Source organism: Sus scrofa, chromosome 1 (genome assembly GCF_054392235.1).
Source record: "Sus scrofa isolate SSC_HxYL_T2T_F1_AM1 chromosome 1, Sscrofa_HxYL_maternal_Yorkshire_Landrace_v2.0, whole genome shotgun sequence".
NCBI classification, from domain to species: domain Eukaryota; kingdom Metazoa; phylum Chordata; class Mammalia; order Artiodactyla; family Suidae; genus Sus; species Sus scrofa.
In genome coordinates, this window is record NC_139383.1 from 86,197,295 (window position 1) to 86,216,466 (window position 19,172).

Consider the following 19,172-nt stretch of genomic DNA (forward strand, 5'->3'; position numbering starts at 1 on the left):
TAAGGACCCTCACTCCTTACTCAAGGCACAGGAGCTTTACAGAGCAGTGGCAAAGGAAAGAAGCAAAACTAACTGCTTTGATTTTCAGATTAGATTAAATCTGAGAAAAGAAAGGAAAGGTCAAAGCCCCTCTAAGGCACCCTCAGCAGTAAGGGGTGGAAACACACTGCAGTGGTTTTGTTCTTACGACACAATATTCAAGGAGAACAAGTTGCGAGTGGGAAGCTGCAATGGGCCAAAATGCTAGTCTGAGTCAAGGGAAATGAGTGAAAGCAACAGACAGAAATTGACCACCTGCCAGGCAAAAAGCAGAGCCAGTGGGAATGAAACATGTGGAAGGATAACGTGAAGGTTAATGTCAGGTGTCCACCTGCCTTGGTGCCTTGCTGTTAGAGACCCGTCTAGCTATGGATTGCTGTGAAGGTATTTTTAGATGTGATGAACATTTAAATCAGGCTTCATCCAATCCCTTGAAGGTCTTAGGAGAAAAGACTCAGCTTTCCCAAACGAGAAGAAATTTGTCCTGAAGACTCTGCCTGGGCTTCCAGCCTACATATTTCAGACTTTGCCATTCTCACCATGTTGTGAGCCGATTGCTTAAAATATAAATTTCGCTTTCTTTCTCCTTTTCTCTTTCTCTCCAGGAAGAAAGAAAGGGAGAAAGAAAGAAAGAAAGAAAGAAAGAAAGAAAGAAAGAAAGAAAGAAAGAAAGAGAGAGAGAGAGAGAGAGAGAGAGAGAGAAAGAAAGAAAGAAAGAAAGAAAGAAAGAGAAAGAAAGAAAGAAAGAAAGAGAAAGAAAGAAAGAAGGAAAGAAGGAAAGAAAGAAAAAGAAAGAAAGAAAGAAAGAAAAAAGGAAAGAAGGAAGGAAGGAAGAAAGAGAAAGAAAGAAAGGGAGGGAGGGAGAGAAAGAGAGAGGTAGAGGTATAGGTATAAGTACAGGTAAGTATAGATATAGATATATGTACATATAATACATACATACACACGTATATATGTAGATACAGCCTAGTGGTTCAAGTTCTCTGGAACAGGTAATTAAAGTCGAAATCTGGAGTTCCTGCTGTAGCACAGTGGGTTAAGAATCCAGCTGCAGCGTCTTGGTTCAATCCCCGTCCTGGCACAGTGGGTTAAGGATCCAACATTTCCATGGCTGTGGCAAAGGTCGCAGCTACAGCTCAGATTCAATCTCTGGCCCAGGAACTTCCATATGCCACAGGTGTGGGACAAAAAAATAAATAAATAAAATAAATAAATAAAAAGATGAAATCTATTAGCAGAGACCAACAGGGCAGAACCTTGAACTAGAGATAATAGAATTGACACTAAGGTAGGCACCACAAGGAGATGAGAGATTCCCAAATGTATGAATGACATGATAAACAATACAGTTAAGAAGACTATTTTGGAACCTGTAATATGTGTAATATCAACTAGATCAGAAGGAAGCTAGAAGCAGAACACATTTAGAAAGATCTAGACCAAAGGAACCTGTGGAAACAAAAAGCAACCCCACCATACAAGAAGCATTTGGCAAACATTTTAACTGGCATATTTTGTATTTTCAAGGTCTTTGGGAGTTCCCATCATGGCGCAGTGGAAATGAATCCAACTAGGAACCATGAGGTTGTGGGTTCGATCCGTGGCCTTGCTCAGTGGGTTAAGGATCCAGCATTGTCATGAGCTGTGGTGTAGGTCGAAAACTCGGCTCAGATCCCACATTACTGTGGCTGTGGCTGTGTCCAGCAGCTATAGCTCTGATTGGACCCCTAGCCTCGGAACTTCCATAGCATCAGGTGTGGCTAAAAAAAAAAAAAAAAAAAAACTTTAAATGAAAGTTCTACAGGAATACTCTTCCTACATAAAGGTACAAACTTACCATACTTGTCTCGCAAGCCAACAGTACATCTAAAGACTCCACCAAAGGCCACATCTTCACCAAATATTACTGAAAAGCAATGTTTAAAGAACACATTTAATTAAATGATACTAACAATGAAAATAAGGAATCTAAATGTTTACATTTTAAAATAGAAAATAGAAATGGACCACAGATCTAATTTTTTTTTTTTTTTTGGTCTTTTTATGGCTGCTCCCACAGCATGTGGAGGTTCCCAGGGGTCCAGTTGGAGCTACAGCTGCCAGCCTACACCACAGCCACAGCAATGCAGGATCTGAGCTGCGTCTTCGACCTACACCACAGCTCACAGCAACGCCGGATCCTTAACCCACTGAGCGAGGCCAGGGATCGAACCCAAGTCCTCATGGGTTGGGTTTGTTTCTTGCTGAGCTGCTATAGGAACCCCTGGACCACAGATCTAAATCAAGGTTTTGATTAAGACATCAGTGACACTCTAGGCTGGAGAATTCTGCACAGCGGCTTGGCCTGTGCACTGTGGATGGACACTAGCACCCCTGGTTTCTCTCCAGGGGTGACCATCGCCTCACACACAGCTGGGACAGCCTCAAATGTCTCCAGACACTGTTAAATGCAAGGGGACAATGGGGCATGGGGGCGGGGATGAAAATCGCCCCAGGTGAGAATCTGGAATCTCATCTCCTTTTGCCCACAAGGGAAATGAGGCCAGAAAAGGAGTCAGAAAACAAGAGGGAGAACCAAGACTCATGCTCCAGGCACCCAAGTCCCTGGCTAGTGGTTTTTTCCTTACCACACAATACACAAGGAGAGCCAGCAATCTGAAGAGCTGAAGGAAGAGTATTTCAAGCTGAGGGAATAGTCACAAGTAGGAAAGTGACTCAGGCTGCGTGCAAGGGAGAGAAGGCAAGTATGATGGGATGGGATGACAGTATAAGGGAATACTCAGTGGTGCTCTGTAATGAGGCCAAGAAAACCAAACAATGAAGATTCCCAAAGTCTGAGTTCTAGCCCCACCAAAGCACCTCCCCAGCTTTGCGGACCTAAGAAAATAACTTGCCCTTACCTAAGCAGCCACAGTCATTCTCCAACAGCATTCAAAACAAAGTAGGGTCTAACCATCTGCTAGTTTAGCCCTCACTGCCTCCAAAAAATAAACTGTTTTTCACTTGACCTTAAATCCAGAGATTCTCAAGTGGAAACTCAAGGCATACTAAATATATGAAGTAACATCAATCAAATTCAGAAAACATGGGTTCCTGTTGTGGCTCAGTAGTAACGAACCTGACCAGCATCCATGAAGACACGGGTTCGATCCCTGGCCTCGCTCAGTGGGTTAAGCATTGCCATGAGCTGTGGTGTAGGCCAAGCAGCTCAGATTTGGCATTGGCACAGGTTGACAGTTGCAACTGATTCGACCCCTAGCCTGGGAACATCCATATGCTGCAAGTGTGGCCCTAAAAAGACAAAAAAAAAAAAAAAAAAAAATCAGAAAACATACAGCAGGACAACTGTTTTTATATCAATAATTCTCTAAGACAAAGCTGCTTATAAAGTTAATTACAAATATTAAAGTCATTTCCAAAAAAAACTTTTACAAGTTGGGGTTCCCATCGTGGCTCAGCAGAAACGAATCTAACATCCACGAGGATGCAGGTTTGATCCTTGGCCTCGCTCAATGGGTTAAGGATCCAGCGTTGCTGTGGCTGTGGTGTAGGTTGACAGCTACAGCTCCAATTCAACCTCCAGCCTAGGAACCTCCATATGCTGTGGTGCAGCCCAAAAAAGAAAAAAAAAAAAAATCTTACAAGTTTAATGATAACATAACCCCAAAAAAGCACAGAATCAAACCTTCATTTTATAAATAGATAGCTGGAGGAGTTCCCGTCGTGGCGCAGTGGTTAACGAATCCGACTAGGAACCATGAGGTTGCGGGTTCGATCCCTGCCCTTGCTCAGTGGGTCGGGGTTCCGGCGTTGCCGTGAGCTGTGGTGTAGGTTGCGGATGTGGCTCGGATCCTGCGTTGCTGTGGCTCTGGCATAGGCTGGCAGCTACAGCTCCGATTCGACCCCTAGCCTGGGAACCTCCATATGCCGCAGGAGCGGCCCAAGAAATAGCAAAAAGACAAAAAAAAAAATATATATATATATATAAATGGATAGCTGAATGAAATAGTATTTTCCATTTTTTTCTATATGCTAAAGAAACCCCCCACAAAAAAATCCATATTGATGCAATTTTAGGACCCCCACATACTATGGGATGTCAGAAATACATGAGAACTAACTCATATTAAGTGGATTTAAAAAATGTGTTAGTATCATAATTTGATTATTTAGCCTTAAGCATTTGTTCAGGTCTTTTAAAAATTTCAAGTGAAGGAGTTCCCGTTGTGGCTCAGCACATTAGGAACTTGACTATTATCCATGAGGATTAGGGTTCTGATCCCTGGCCTTGCTCAGTGGGTTAAGGATCCAGCGTGGCCACAGGCTGTGGCCCAAGTTGCAGTTGGGGTGCAGGTTCGATCCCTGACCCAAGAACTTCCACATGCCACTGGTGCAGCCAAAAAAACCAATTTCAAGTAAAGGTATCCATTGAGCTCCAGACAAACATTTCCAGCAAATCTTCAATTCTGAATTAACAGAACTACCACAGTCAAGCACAAAAGAAGTTTACCTGCAGTAGGATCTTTGGCCAATGAGTTATCCAAGGCACTTGTTACTGCCTGGAAGAGATTCATTTTCTGAGTTTGCCCTGTGAAAAATTTTAAAAATAAATAAATAAATTATTGTCAAATATGTTAAAAAAAAAAAACCCAGTTTCTTAACAATTGATTAAAACTTGATTAAAGTCAAGGTAGAAAGGAAGGAATGGCAGGTATTACACAAATTTATTGGATTATTTACAGTGGTGCTGGCTCTGTAAAGGATACAAAAGCAATACAAACACCATAAACAGATGTTTATGATGAGGAAAAATTTAAACATTTAAACAATTTAAAAACCAGTATTTAAAAAAGGAAAAGGGAAAATAATAAAGTTGAACAAATGTGTGCAGACAATAAATAAAAGCTATGGAAAGTCAAGAAAAGGAAAGCAGGAGTTCCCTGGTGGCCTGGTGGTTAAGGCCTTGGCATTGTCACTGATGTGGCTCAGGTTTGAGTGGGTTCGGTGGGGAAAAAAAAGAAAACGGAAGCATCCAGAGTAAGATCAGTCTGGGAAGATGCCCTGGATGGGTGTTAGGAACAGAACCATAACAAACGCACGTGATCAATGGCATGTAAACGTGCCAATATGAGCAAACAGTTATGGGCCATGGTTATGACCATGGGGAGGCCAAAAAACTTCAGTGCCCAGAACTGCTGGTGTTTGGAGAGTTCTATGATCCCATATCTAAACACATCGGCCTTGGTCCTTCTTACTATCTTATTGCTCAAACAGAATCTCTGCAAGCCACCCTCTGTCTCCCTAAATGGGTTATTGAGAGGGTTAACTGGAACAATGCATGTAAATTACTTAGAACCGTGCATGACACAGCGAGCACTGAGTAAGTATTAGCTCTTTATTGTTAGACTCTGGATTTGGTCCGTGTCCTTCATCTTGACCTTGGCATCAGTCTGAATGGTGTAAAGCTTTACTGGGGAAAGTTCCAAATGTTGGAAATCAGAAATATTTCATAGCGACTTTATTGCTTTTTTTTTTTTGGCCTCACCCACAACATGCAGAAGTTCTGGGGCCAGGGATCAAACCTAAGCCACAGCTCTGACAATGCCAGATCCTTAACCCACTAAACCACCAGGGAACTCTAGAAATATCACAAGTTTAGAGCTTTGGTTTAAGCCTCGGCACTGCCCAGGGTTCACAGTCATCCCAAAATATTAGGGTCAAATCCTCTCCCAAAGTGCCAGTCAAGAGCAGAAAAGGTTTCTGCCTGAATCTCCTCTGATGCACAGGCCCAGGGCTCCAGTTAGTGTCAGATCCATGCACCGTGGGTGCTCGCCTTAACCCACAGCCATGCTGACAGCAAACCCCTCCCACCTGTGCTTATGCTGACCACAGTCCTAGGTAACTGCTGTGAACTTCAGCAGCCTGTGTGTAACCAAAGCCAAGGTCTAATTCCCAGGGTGGGTCATGCCTTCTACCCTGTGACCATGAGACTCTGGTCACCAGTCCTTTGCCTGGAGACCCATTCCTCAAATGGCCTGATTCCACGGGAGGCTCTGACCTATGACAAGCCCAATCTTCCACCTTCCACTAACACCCCACCTTCTGATCCTCTTTCAGCCCTGGGCACATACATCTCTTTGATCCCTTCAACACTGCTGAATGCCCAGGCTTCAGGTCTCAGCAATTCCCAAGCATATCTGCCCTGCTACTTCAGAGCCCTGAATAAAGACCTGTTCTACTCCTACTTCTGGTGGGGAGAATAGGAATTCATTCAAGAAATTATTGTCATATTCCCTATGTCAAAGGATACACATTCACACCACATGTCCAAAATTACTTTATTTTTCTTCAAGCTAGGCCTATATCATTTATAGATACTTTATAGTTATAGTTTTTATAACTCTTGAAGTTGTTGACTGGCACCCAGCATCAAATGATACGGGTTTAGGGTAAACTATTTTCCCAACCACCATAACATTCCGACTCTTTCTCCTATTTCACACATTGCCTAAAGTAAGATTTTCATTTATCTATGAGGATTTTCACAGCTAAGAACCTACGGAGAATAAAAATTCCTACACTTCTAAGCTGGTATTTATTTCAAGTCTGCTGACCATTTGAAATAATACTGAATGCCCCAAAGACATCGCATCTCATTGCCACTTGGCAAGTTTCCAGTAGGAAGAAAACAAATGCTCTAATAATAAAAATCATACAAAATGAATCTGGAAAGTATTGCTTGATAACCACAAAGGATTTGCTCATCTTGTATGAAAATAATTTACAAGTAAGAATGTTCCTGAATACTTTCTTTTTCCAAATAGAATCAGAATTTTGGGATTTTGGATTAACTGCTATTCTACTAGATGCTTCAGAAAGCTTAAACGATAATTTTCAGTAGAGCAACAATGACTTTTGATTCTTTTTGAATCTGCAGCGTGATTTATGGATGGGTCAGGGGGAAATCACAAGTTATTCAGAGCTAACCTCATTTTAATATATATTTTTCCTAGAATTATTTTCCTCAGCAACAACTATGGATAAAGTATGCCTCAAGTTCCCTCATGGTAAGAGAAGCACACCTGTACCACATCCAACCAAAGCTGTACCACCAGTAAGACTTGAAAAAAGAAAAAAAGAAAAAGGTCAGAACACCACTACAAAATCATTCAACACACGCAGCTGACAAATTATGCAATTACCAGTATCACAACTGGCTGCAATTGCAAAACCAGACTGATGACTCTTCTTTTCCAAGACACAAAGTTAAAACAAACATATAAATGCAGCCAGCAGCGCAATTTTCTGAGGTAAGGGTACCCTTTCATAAAATGGGGCTTTAGGGGTGGAACTGAGCTGCCTACTCAAAACTGTCCTAAGTAGACAACTGTGAAAAAACACATCATCCTTTTGCTGCAAAGATAAAGTCATATGTTGGTGGGATGCGATAGAACATCAGCTCCAAGAGGGCAGGGCTTCTTAACTGCCTTTGATCAGAGCTAACTGCGTGACTCTTCCAACAACATGACATAGGAGGTGCTCAATAAGTAGTTGTGTGAATAGCTGAATAAATCTATGAGGCTGTTTCTTAAAAAATTAAAAAATACATAAAGCAAATTGTTCGTCAACTGCTTAAAAATAAAGGAATAGGGTAGGAAAAAGAAAATCCACCAATGCCACAATTTAAAGACAAACTGCACCAATGTGATTGTCTTCCCTAGAAAACCCAAGAAATCCAAGTTCTCGTTGTGGCTCAGCGGAAACGAGTCTGACTAGTGTCCATGGGGATTTGGGTTTGATCCCTGGCCTCACTCAGTAGGCTAAGGATCCAGCGTTGCCATGAGCTATAGTGTAGGTCACAGACGCAGCTCGGACCCCAAGTTGCTGTGGCAGTGGTGTAGGCCGGCAGCTTTACCTCTGATTTGAACCCTCACTCGGGAATTTCTATATACTGTGAGTGCGGCCCTAAAAAGCAAAAAAAAAAAAAAAAGAAAAGAAAAGAAAACCCAAGAAGTCAACTAAAGTTTTACTTTAAACAGGAAAAGAACTTGATAAGGTAGCCGAGTACAAAAATACACATAAATTAATAGCTTTCATATATTCATATCACAGTTAGGTAGAAAATGTAATGGAAAAAAAGTCCTATTTACAATGGCAACAAAAAATGATAAAATAAGAGTTTCCGGGTGACTCAATGGGTTAAGGATCCAGCATTGTCACTGCTATGGCTCTGTTACTGCTGGGCTCTGGTGACTACTGTGGCGTGGGTTAGATCCCTGGCCCAGGAACTTCCACATGCTGCCAAAAAAAAAAAAAGATAAAATAACTAATAATAAATGTAACAAGATACAAAGCACTAGATAAAAAAATTTTAAGACAACACAGATTGACACAAAATAAGATAAGTACATAGATATCCACTCTCACATAGAAACACTCATTATTAAAGAAGTCAATTTTCCCTAAGGGATAAATTTAATCTGATCTCAATAAAAATTCCTAAAACATTTTTTTAAAAGACAAACTGCAGGTAGAAGGGAGTGGGGGAGAGGTGACACTGCCATACCAGCCCGATGGAGCAGTACTCGGTTATTCTGAGTAACCATTGCACATGCAGCCTGGGGAAAGACTGAAGAGTCAGAGAGGTAGAGCAAAGGCACCTGAGACTACAGGCAAGCAGGTGCCCAAGGCAGTCTCCAGAAATAAAAGAGGGCAGAGCAGCACATGTCAACAGTGAGTTAGAACAAACAAATACAAATGCAACAGCCATGTTGTGGAAAACTAGGGTCGACTTCAGAGAATGAAGCTTCCACCACCACATCCAGCACTGGCCCCTCTCTGAGCTGCTGAGACCCTGGTATAGACCTGGGTATCACAGCCCTTCCTCCCTCACCATGTCCCTCTTAGAGACTTCAGCATTTAACACAGTGCCAGATACATACATGACAGATAGTACATGCCTGCTGAAGCAATGGTTTCCATGGCATCATCTAGCACCAAGCACATAGTAAAATGAGAGGATCCCTAAGAAAGTACCTGTTTTCCCCCAACCAAACCTCTTCCACCCCCCAGGTACTCTATTCTCCAGGAATCTTTTGCTGTGACCAGGTGTGTACCTCTACCCCCTTCTAACCTCTATTAACAGGTGTCCCAACCTCTACCCCATTAAGTTGCAGAGATATGCCAAATATCAGGGGCGGAACATTGTACCCTGAAATGTACATAAAGGATCTATAAACACAAATATCTTTTTTTATGGCCACACCTGCAGCACATGCAAGTTCCTGGGCCAGGGACTGAATCTAAGCCACAGCTGTAACCTACATCATGGCTGCAGCAATGCTGGATCCTTTTACCCACTGCGCCGGGCCAGGGATCAAACCTGAGCCTCCGCAGTAACCTGAGCCCCTGAAGTTGGATTCTTAATGCACTACAACAGAGCGGTAACTCCAACACAAATATCTTTTTAAGGTGCCAGTGTTACGGCATATCCATCAAAAGGAAGAACTGAAGAGTTGGAGGAGGGGGTTATAGCAACATCCGCCATGCTACAACTCCCATGGTATGACAGCCTACAGTTCCTTTCCCTTTGCTGGCCCTCCTCTACTCAGTCTCTGAATGATCTTTACATCCATCTATATGCCAGTGGCTCACAAATGGATCTCTCCAACCCAGACCTCTTCTCTGGGCGCTTGGCTTTTTTTATCCAACAGTCATCAGGTCTCCATTTGGGTGTTGGTTTTTCTAACTCAACAGGCACAAAACTGAACCCTAGGTGTCTGCTCCCCAAACCAGTCTTTCCCATTTTAGCAAATGGCGTTACACTGCACCCAGGTGCCCAAGCCAGAAACCAAGGAAGAGTCCACGAATGCCTTCCCTGTGTTCCTTCTTCATATCCGATCCATCGAATCCAACTTCCAAACATACAACTTCCAAAACTTAGCTTAAAATCTAGCACTAACCATGTCCTATTTCCAGAACTCACCATCCTCTTCCTGTTCCAAGAAACCAGTTCCTAATGGCCTATCTTAGCTCTAGCTACTGTAACAAAACACTATTTGGGCAGTTTACACAACAGAAATGTTTCTCTCACCATTCTGGAGGTGGGAAGTTCAAGATCAAGGTGAGTTCCTGGTGAGGACTATCTTCCTGGTCTGTAGAAGGCCGTCTTCTTGCTGTGTCCTCACATGGTAGAGAGAAAGGTAATCTCTCCTCTGTGTTTTGGGTTTTGGGGTGGGGTGGAGGAGAGTTTGTTTTTTGTTTTTGTTTTTTTGGCCATGCTCCTGGCATGCAGAAAAGTTCCTGGCCAGGGATCAAATCCGCATCATAGCAGAGACCTGAGCCACAGCAGTGACAACACGAGATCCTTAACCTATTATGCCACCAGGGAGCTCCTCCCATGTCTCTTTTTATAAAGGCTCAAATCCTATGCATGAAGCCTTCGCTCTCAAGACCTAAGTACCTCCCCGTGGCGCCACCTACAAATACCATCACACTGGGGTTATGCCTTCAACATAGGACTCTGGGGTGTGTACCAACATTCAAGGCTCCTCATTTCTACTTTCACTGCTCCAAATCATTCATCGGAGAGCTGCTATAATGAGTCTGCAAAGGCAAAGCAATGTTATTTTATGTTACTCCTCTGTTCAGAATCTTTCAAAGGCCTCCAACTCTCTGTGGAATAAAGCCCCCCTCCTCACCACGCCCACCAGGCCCTGCCCACCTCAAGAGTCCCCACACCACTGCTCCCAAAGCTCACTCAGTCTTCCGTCCCTTCATCCAAACCAAGCTCCCTCCTGGCTCAGGTCCTTTGCGTGTGTAGACTCCTCCACCTATTACCCCATTCACACCTCCTTGGAGGCCCCCTTCTGTTCCCCCCGCCTCCCAGGGCTGGTTCACTCTTACCTCTTCCTGAGGGCCTTACCCAGTCTCTGCTACTCTCTTCCCAGCTCCTGAACATTCCCTCCAGGTCCTTTACCACCACTGGATGTAAGCATGCATCTGCTTGCTCTTTTTTGTCCACCTCCTCCACAGGACTTGAAATTCCATGAAGACAAGGCCACAGTCACAGCCCTAAGCACCGAGTACAAAGTTTGGCCTCCAGGAGAAAATTTCAAATCAACAAGTGAACAAACTCACATGTATACACGATGCCTGAATTCAGGTCAGGGAGCAGCCCGGATGTATGGTTCTTAGGGAGCAAAACCACATTAACGAAGGAAGCAAACACACGGGCACTATGCAGGCCTGGCCTGGCATCTCTTCTGCCATTTACTCCCTGTGTGACCCTGGGAAGGTTACTTGACCTTCAGCTACCTCCTGGCAGAGCTCTTTTGAGAATTCAGTGAGATAGTTACTATCGAATGCCTGATATATATGGAGTACCTACTACTTACTTTCCCTCTCCCCAGATTAGGGAGGCCTTTTCTACCAATAGTAACCACACAGACATCTCACTGAGTGCCTCCAGCATCCCTGAGGCAGTACAGATGAGGAAGCTGATGAAGACCAATAAACAGGGCCAAGGTCACAAGGCTAAGCTCTGAAGTGGGGCTCGCATTCAGGCATGTCTGAGGCAAGAACCCCGGCTCTAGGCATCTTGGCAGAACTGCCTCAAGAATGACACAGTCTTTTATGATGATGGCAAGAACAGGATGAGGAATCAAGTTCTCAGAATCAGGTTCCCAGATGACCTAGGGAAGCTATCTGAAGGTGTGTAAATTCCAATGAAAGAGGACAGCAGTGGTTGCTCAAATGAGATGCAAAAGAAGGGACGCCATTGGAGAGAGCCAGGTTTGGGGCGGGGTGAAGAGGAGGCAAAGTGCTGTGGGAAGAAACTAGGAACATGGATGAACAAAAAATTGCTCAGGTGCATGGACTCCAGGAACAGCCTGAGCCAGACCTCTTAAATAAGGAGCTGGCTCCACCTCTTCTGGGTGGTCTCACCTGAGGAGGTTTCAAGGTCTATAAGTAGAAGTTTGGAGTTCCCACTGTGGCGGGTTAAAGATAAGCATCCAGCGTTGCTGCAACCACAGTGGTGGTGTAGATCACAGCTGCAGCTGAGATTTGATCCCTGGCCCGGGAACTTCCATGTGTCATGATGCAGCCAACAAAATTTTTAAAAATAAATAAATAAATAAATAGAGGAAGTCTGGCTCCACCTCTTCCAAGTGGTATGACCTGGGGCAGTTTCAATGCCAAAAAAGTAGAAGGTCAACCAATTTGTGTCTCAGTTTCTTCATCCGTAAAATAACAGGATCTCTGTCACAGCACTAACATGTGAGGATCAAGTGATTTGATACATGTAAGACACCCAGAATAGGCATGATACATGTCTGACACATAGGGAGTACTGATTAAAGTGTCTGCCATCATTGTTTATCTTCCTTCTGTGGGCTACCAGCAAAGGCTTGGATGAGCAAGGAAAATGAACAGGAAACACAGAGAAGGAGAAAAGAGGAAAGACACAAAGGGGGCAACTGTGAATAAGATGAGGAAAAAAGAAGAGTTCCTGCTGTGGCACAGGGGGTTAAGAATCCAACTGCAGCAGCTCAGGTCACTGCAGAGATGTGGGTTCTATCGCCAGCCACAGTGCATTAAGTTAAAGGATCCGGCATTGCCACAGCTTGGACGTAGGTCCCATCTGCAGCTGAGATTCAATCCCTGGCCCAGGAACTCCCACTTTTTAATATGTGGGTTCCACCGTTAAAATATACATATTATATATATATATATATATATATATATATATGTATATGTATATATATGTATATATATGTCGGGAGCCATAAGGCTGCTCCAGTAAAGAAAGCAAAGCCACAGTTGGCACCTGCATGAGGCTTGTCTGGTTAGCAGAGCTACAGACAAGCTGAAGAAGGAAGAGGGATTGCAGAGCAATCCCTTGAAAAACATCGGCTCCTGGAAAATAAAAATGATATCCCTTAAAAAATATGTTAATCTATTTTTTCTGTGTTTATCCTTCTTTTTCTATCTTTGATTCACAGCTTTCTTACAGCTAAGGATTTGCCCCGGGTACGTAAAACACCTGAAACCAAAACAGAGTGAAGTTATTTAAACAATGTAATGGAAAAAGCCTTTGTTTTGGAGTAACAATTTATGGCACCTATTCTGTAAGAGTATACAGGGGAAACTTATGATTTCAGTCCCTTCACTTGAAAAGAAGTTTGGGGCTGGGAAAAGTGTTGTATGGCCTACAAATTGCTATTTTCTACAACAGATATATTTTTTATTAAATAACAGTGTCACCTGTAACCTTCATCCCTTGTGGGGGCACTTGATAATTTTTGGGTATAATACTCCTTTCTATTGAAATTGGTGCTTTGGAACTTACGTAAATCAGCACAATAGGTTAAATGCTTAGCTTGCTGGCGCCAAATAAATCGTAGCCTCAAGAATGTCTTGAGCCCAAGGCTTTCATGCGTTTTTGTTAACTACATACGCCTTTAGTTAAATAATGTTAGGTATCATAGTTTATTACTTATTAAAGCTTTGTTCTTAATATAGAATAGAATAGCTACTGTTGTTGACCTTTTAAGAAAAATACAGTGTGAAACTTTAAGTTTGTAATCTTGAAGAAAAATCTAAAGTTGAAAGGAACATGTTTTAACTAACCTTTTTTTTTGTATCTCAGGAGGAGGGAACAGAAAGGGCTTTAAATCAAATGTTAATGTCAAATCTTACACGAAACCTGATTGTGAAATGGTATAAAAACTGATGCTTTTCATTTAATAAATTGGGTCATCTGCAGCATGCAGCTGAGGAGTTGGCTCCAATTCTTTCCGTGCCATTTGTAGCCCATCCTCTCCTTCGGCACTCCCTGGCTGCTGGGGCTGGACCCCGGCATATATATATGGAAAAGAGACAGGGAGAGAATCTCATCTCAAGGGTTCCAATTTTGACATAGTTGTTTTGCTGCCTACCTCATGGTACTATATTCCACTTCCAATGCTAGAGACTGAATGTTTGTGTCCCCCCAGATTTAGAAACTTTACCCCCAATGTGACAGTACTTGGAAGTGGGATCCTTGGGAGGTATGTCACGAGGGTGGTGCCCTCATGACTGAGATTAATGCCCTTCTCTTTTTTTTTTTTTTTTTTTTTTTTTTTTGGCTTTTTTAGGGATGCACCTGTGGCATATGGAAGTGCCCAGGCTAGGGGTCAAATCAGAGCTGCAGCTGCCAGCCTACATCACAGCCACAGCAACAGCAACACGGGATCCTAGCCACGTCTTAAACCTACACCAAAGCTCATGGCAATGCCAGATCCTTAACCCAGTGAGCAAGGCCAGGGATCAAACCCACATCCTCATGGATACTAGTCAATTTGTTTCCACTACACCACACAGGAACTCCAGGATTAATGCCCTTCCAAAAGAGACCCCAGGAAGTTCTCTCACCCCTTCCACTATAAGAGAACACAGTGAGAAGACAAACATCTAAGAACCAAGAAGGAGACCTTCACCAAACACTGAATCCAAATCATCTCTGACTCTGGGCTTCCCAGCTTCCAGAACGTAAGAAATAAATGTCTACTGTGTCTAAGCCATGCAGTCTATGGACATTTTTGTTACAGCTGCCCAAATGGACTAAGACATCTCAACACATCCAAAATTTAAGTCATCCCCTCTCTCTCTGAAAACGTGCTCCTCCTCCAGCAGCCCTCATTTGTATCAGCGTGACCATTCCTCTACCAGCCTTTCAGCCTCCAAGGCTGAAATTGTCAAGTCACCTTTGAGACACCTTCCTCCGAGCCCCCACGTGCAAAACAGTGCCAAATCCAGTTAACCCCTCCCAAACATACAACCACCTCCACCCATACTCTCCAATGCAAGCAAGGATACACTGTCATGTGGAAAGTTACAGTAATCTCTCTGACTGATCTCTGCTCCTTACTCCCCCTTCACTAATCCATTCTATAAATTTGCCAATAATATAACACAAGCACATCTCAAGTCCTTTTTTTTTTTTTTTTTTTTTTGTCTTTTCCTCCTTTTAGGGCCACACCCATGGCATATGGAGGTTCCTAGGCTAGGGGTCTAATCAGAGCTGTAGCTGCTGGCCTACACCACAGCCACAGCAATGCTGGATCTTTAACCCATGGAGCAAAGCCAGGGATCGAACCTGCAACCTCATGGTTCCTAGTCGGATTCGTTTCCACTGCGCCACAATGGGAACTCATCAAATCCCTTTCTTAACAGTCAATGGCCCTCCAGAGTCCACAGAATTTGAATGGGTACCTAATGCATCAGCGCAATGAAAGAAACATTGGAGATCTTCAATCTTTTTTCCTCCCCAGCTTTTATTCTGGCTTTCAAGGCCTCCATTTACTTTTCCAAACTTATTTCCCACTCCTTCTCATTTTCCTTCAAGTAAACTCACTGCTTCCTGTTCCTTATATAAACTCCATGCTTTCTAATCTCTCTTTGCTGACATTTTTCCTGACCCTAAAAATTTTAATACCGGAAAGAAGATGCTTATCCCACAATGCAAGCCCTCTTCCTTCTACCCTTCATCTTTGAGAGCTGCTTACCGTCCGTCCCCTACACAGGACATCCCAGCCACAGTGGCCTTCTTGGTTCCTAGAGCATAAGCTCACCCCACCTCAGGGCCCTCGCCCTTGTTTGTCCTTGTTTCTTCCTGGACAACAAAACTCCACTTTGGTCTTTGCAGAGGTGATTCCTTTGCCATTTCTCACGGCGCAGATTATATATCACCTCCTCAGTATCAACAGTGACCACCATTCTATTCAAGGAGTCCTTTCCATGAGTCAAAATAACCAAGATAAAAGAATAAAAATTACTTGTAGTGCATATGTATGGCAGAGAGATACTGTGTAAAGGCAGAGGGAGAATAAATATCTTCATTACTATCTTTAATGTACAAAATGTTAGTCCAACAAGTGTGTGGGAGGCTCTGGAATTAGACAAATCCAAATTCTTGTCCTGCTACTCATCGCATGTAGGCAGGCCACTAACATCTCTAAGCCTCAACTTTCTCGCCTGTAAAATGGGTGTAATACTGTCCAGCTCACAAGGTTACTGTGAGGATTAAAGTCTGACATCTACCACCACACCTGGAAGAGGGCAGCTGCTCAAGACTGGTAGATAACATTAGCACTGACAAAAAAAGTCACCACAGGTACAACTTTTAAAATACACACACAGAGTTCCCCTGTGGAGCAGCAGGTTAAAGAACCGGAGATGTCACTGCAGCAGCTCAGGTTGCTGCTATGGCACAGGTTTGATCTCTGGCCTAGGAACTTCCGCATGCCATGGGCACAGCCAAATAAATAAATAAATAGAATAGAATAGAATAGAATACATAAAAACAAGGGACATTCAATTCATAAAAGAGAAAATAAATCTGGCACAAAAATAGATGGGAAAATATTCCTCAATAACAATGAAACGAATTCGTTTTAAAACAAAGTGCAGTTAGCACAAAATACTCGAGTGTCTGTATGTGTGTGTATACACATATAAGTCTTTTTTTTTTTTTTTTTTTTTTTTTTTTGCTTTTTAGGGCTGCACCCATGGCATATGGAAGTTTCTAGGCTAGGGGTCGAATCAGAACTTTAGCTGCCAGCCTACACCACAGCCATAGCCACACAGGATCCGAGCCACATCTTCAACCTACATCACAGCTCACAGCAATGCCAGATTCTTAACCCACTGAGCGAGGCCAGGGATGGAACCTGCAACCTCATGGTTCCTAGTTGGATTCGTTTCCGCTGCACCACGACGGGAACTCCCTACATATACAATTCTGATACCATTTCCAAAGTGTGTGGTTTGTATGGGAAAAGAATCTGAAAAAGAATGGATATATGTATATGTATAACTGAATCAATCACTTTGCTGTACGTCTGAAACTAACACAACATTGTAAATCAATTATACTCCAATATAAAGTAAAAATTAGATTTTTTAAACAAGTGAGTGGTGGGAGTTTGTTTTTCCTTTTTATGGCTGCACCTGCAGCATATGGAAGTTCCCAGGCTAGGGCTTGAACTGGAGCTGCAGCTGCCGGCCTACACCACAGCCACAGCAATACCAGATCTGAGCTGTGTAGGCAACCTACACCACAGCTCTCGGCAACACCGGGTTCTTAACCCACTGAGCAAGGCTGGGGATCAAACCCATGTCCTCATGGATACTAATTGGGTTTGTTTCCACTGAGCCACATTGAGAACTCTTCTAACACGATTTTATTATTTTTATAAGAACAAATCTTTTATTATCATTTTACTCAAACTTTAGTAATTTTGTAATTATGGAAGGAGGTTAAGAGACCTACGCTCTCAAGTACTGGGCTAAAGTTTCTTTGCTTTGAAGACAGAAGTCAAGGTTTCTCTTACTGGTGAGAAAAAAACTGCTGTTCACCTTTAAGATGTCTTCTATTTCACAAAACAGGGACACCTCTTGGTAAGTTATTTCTACATGCAGTTTAGCAAGCTGTTTAGAATGGAAGTTGTGGAATCTAATTAGATTCCAAAGCTGAAGCTCTCACTGACTTACCAGGACAAACTCCTCAAGGACTCAGTTAACCTAACTGAAAATTGGGAATAAAAATACTACCCACCTCTGAAGGTTGCCCTAAGCATCAAATGAGATGATGACTATAAATTTCTCAGCCCAGAGCCTGTCTGTGGTAAACGCTCAATAAATGTTCATTCTCCTTATTTCAGAGGGAAAGACACACCTCCCAAAATGCCAGCTCTACCATTTGAGAAGTTAGTAGCCGAGGAAAAGGTCACCGTTTTCGTATTGTTTTCAGTATTCTAATGATAGGCACTGGATCTTTTGGAGAGTATGTAAAACTTGCAGAAAAAACCGTAAAAGTCATGCAACTGCGGTCCCGCGAGGTGTGAGATGTGCTTGCTGTGGGTTTTTCTCGCGGCTGGAAGCACTGGATGGCTTCCTCCGCCGCTATCTGATACTGCTTCCCACTCCCAGAGTAGCACCCTTACCCAGCATCGGCTCAGTATCAAGCTCAGAGATGAAGCCTGGATTTTTCGCTTCTCTAGGAAGAACCTGTTTTGTGACCTTGAGAAATCAATTCAGTTACTTTAGTCCCTCAGTTTTCTCTTACCTGCTAAAAGTGGGGGAGACGGCGGCTTTTTCTTTCCTTTTAACATACTGCTGCCTATAGTTAGCGGCCCGGCCCTGAGCAAGCTGGGACAACTCCTAAGGCAAAGGCTGGGAAAGCAAGGATAGAATGGGAAAAGGGAGGCGTTTCCTGGCACCACCCCTCCACCCTCAGACCCTTGCAGACCCGGTGAAACCCCCTCACCCATTTCGAACGTGCCAAGAGACTGCCTCTCGAGAGCTGCACAGTCACAAAAATGGAGCAAGGAGGAAATCAGAGTCAGACCCTACGGTAGAAGAAGGCTCTAAAGAGGAGGGCAGGGATTGTGCCGTGGTGCAAAGAAGTCAGCCTACAGGACCCCGCCCGGGACAGGCAGGGCCGTACTCGCTGGGACATTCCGCTGGCCTGGGAGTCTGGGCTGCAGCCGGAGCGGACAGGGCAGCCCCTATAGCTCACCGTACTCCACGGTCTCCGGGTCGGGCTGGAAAGTGAAGTGAGCCACCTGCCGCTTCTGGGCCGCATCCCCGTCGGCTGAGGCAGGTTGCAGGAAGCCCCGCAGCAGCCCCCCGCCACTCAGGGGATGCCAGTGTCCCTCCACCCGGGCCACCCGGAGCCGCAGTAGCCGTCCCACAGCAACCGCCGCTGCCGCTGCCACTGCCGCCATCCCCACTCGCCGCCGATGTTTGCAGGCTACTCTGCCACCCTTTGCCGGCAGGGAGGGCGGAACACCAAGACGGCCCCCACATTGGGTGGGCCGAAGGGGCGGTCCCGGGAAGCAGACCAATCAGAGTTCGGAATTCGGGGGTGGGGAAGACGACGAGAAGACCCGGCGTCGTTCTCCCGTTGTGCGCATGCGGAAAGGGGGCTGGGGCGGGAGCGAGCGGGCAGGTGAGCTCCAATGAAATTGTTCCCGGAGGTGGAGTCTTCCCAAGGTCTGCTGCTTGGGGCAGGGCCGCAGATCTGGTCTGCAAAGTTCCACGCTGTGCCTGGGTTTGTTCCTTTCCTGTGTCGTCTGCCTAATGCATTC

At 44.0% G+C, this 19,172-nt stretch overlaps 1 protein-coding gene and 1 long non-coding RNA gene across 9 annotated transcripts in view; both read right to left on the reverse strand.

Moving 5' to 3' along the window:
• BCKDHB (branched chain keto acid dehydrogenase E1 subunit beta) overlaps window positions 1-18,842 on the reverse strand; it is a 263,556-nt gene extending 244,714 nt beyond the window's left edge. For 7 of the 8 annotated variants that reach the window (XR_014836455.1, XR_014836456.1, XR_014836454.1 and 4 more), the window contains exons 1-3: window positions 18,602-18,842; window positions 4,550-4,627; window positions 1,877-1,945 (exon numbers count right to left, since the gene is read on the reverse strand). Coding sequence is in view for 2 of the 8 variants with exons in the window: in XM_021082900.2 (XP_020938559.1) it covers window positions 1,877-1,945; window positions 4,550-4,627; window positions 18,602-18,809 (355 nt within the window). In the remaining 6 variants the exon portion in view is untranslated. 8 annotated transcript variants of the gene reach the window in all.
• Window positions 10,133-11,112, reverse strand: LOC146406179 (uncharacterized). Its single transcript, XR_014807868.1, has 3 exons — window positions 10,964-11,112; window positions 10,575-10,644; window positions 10,133-10,253 (listed from the first exon to the last, which is right to left on the reverse strand). It is a non-coding gene; the product is annotated as an uncharacterized LOC146406179 (long non-coding RNA).
• Window positions 18,843-19,172: the final 330 nt, after the last annotated feature.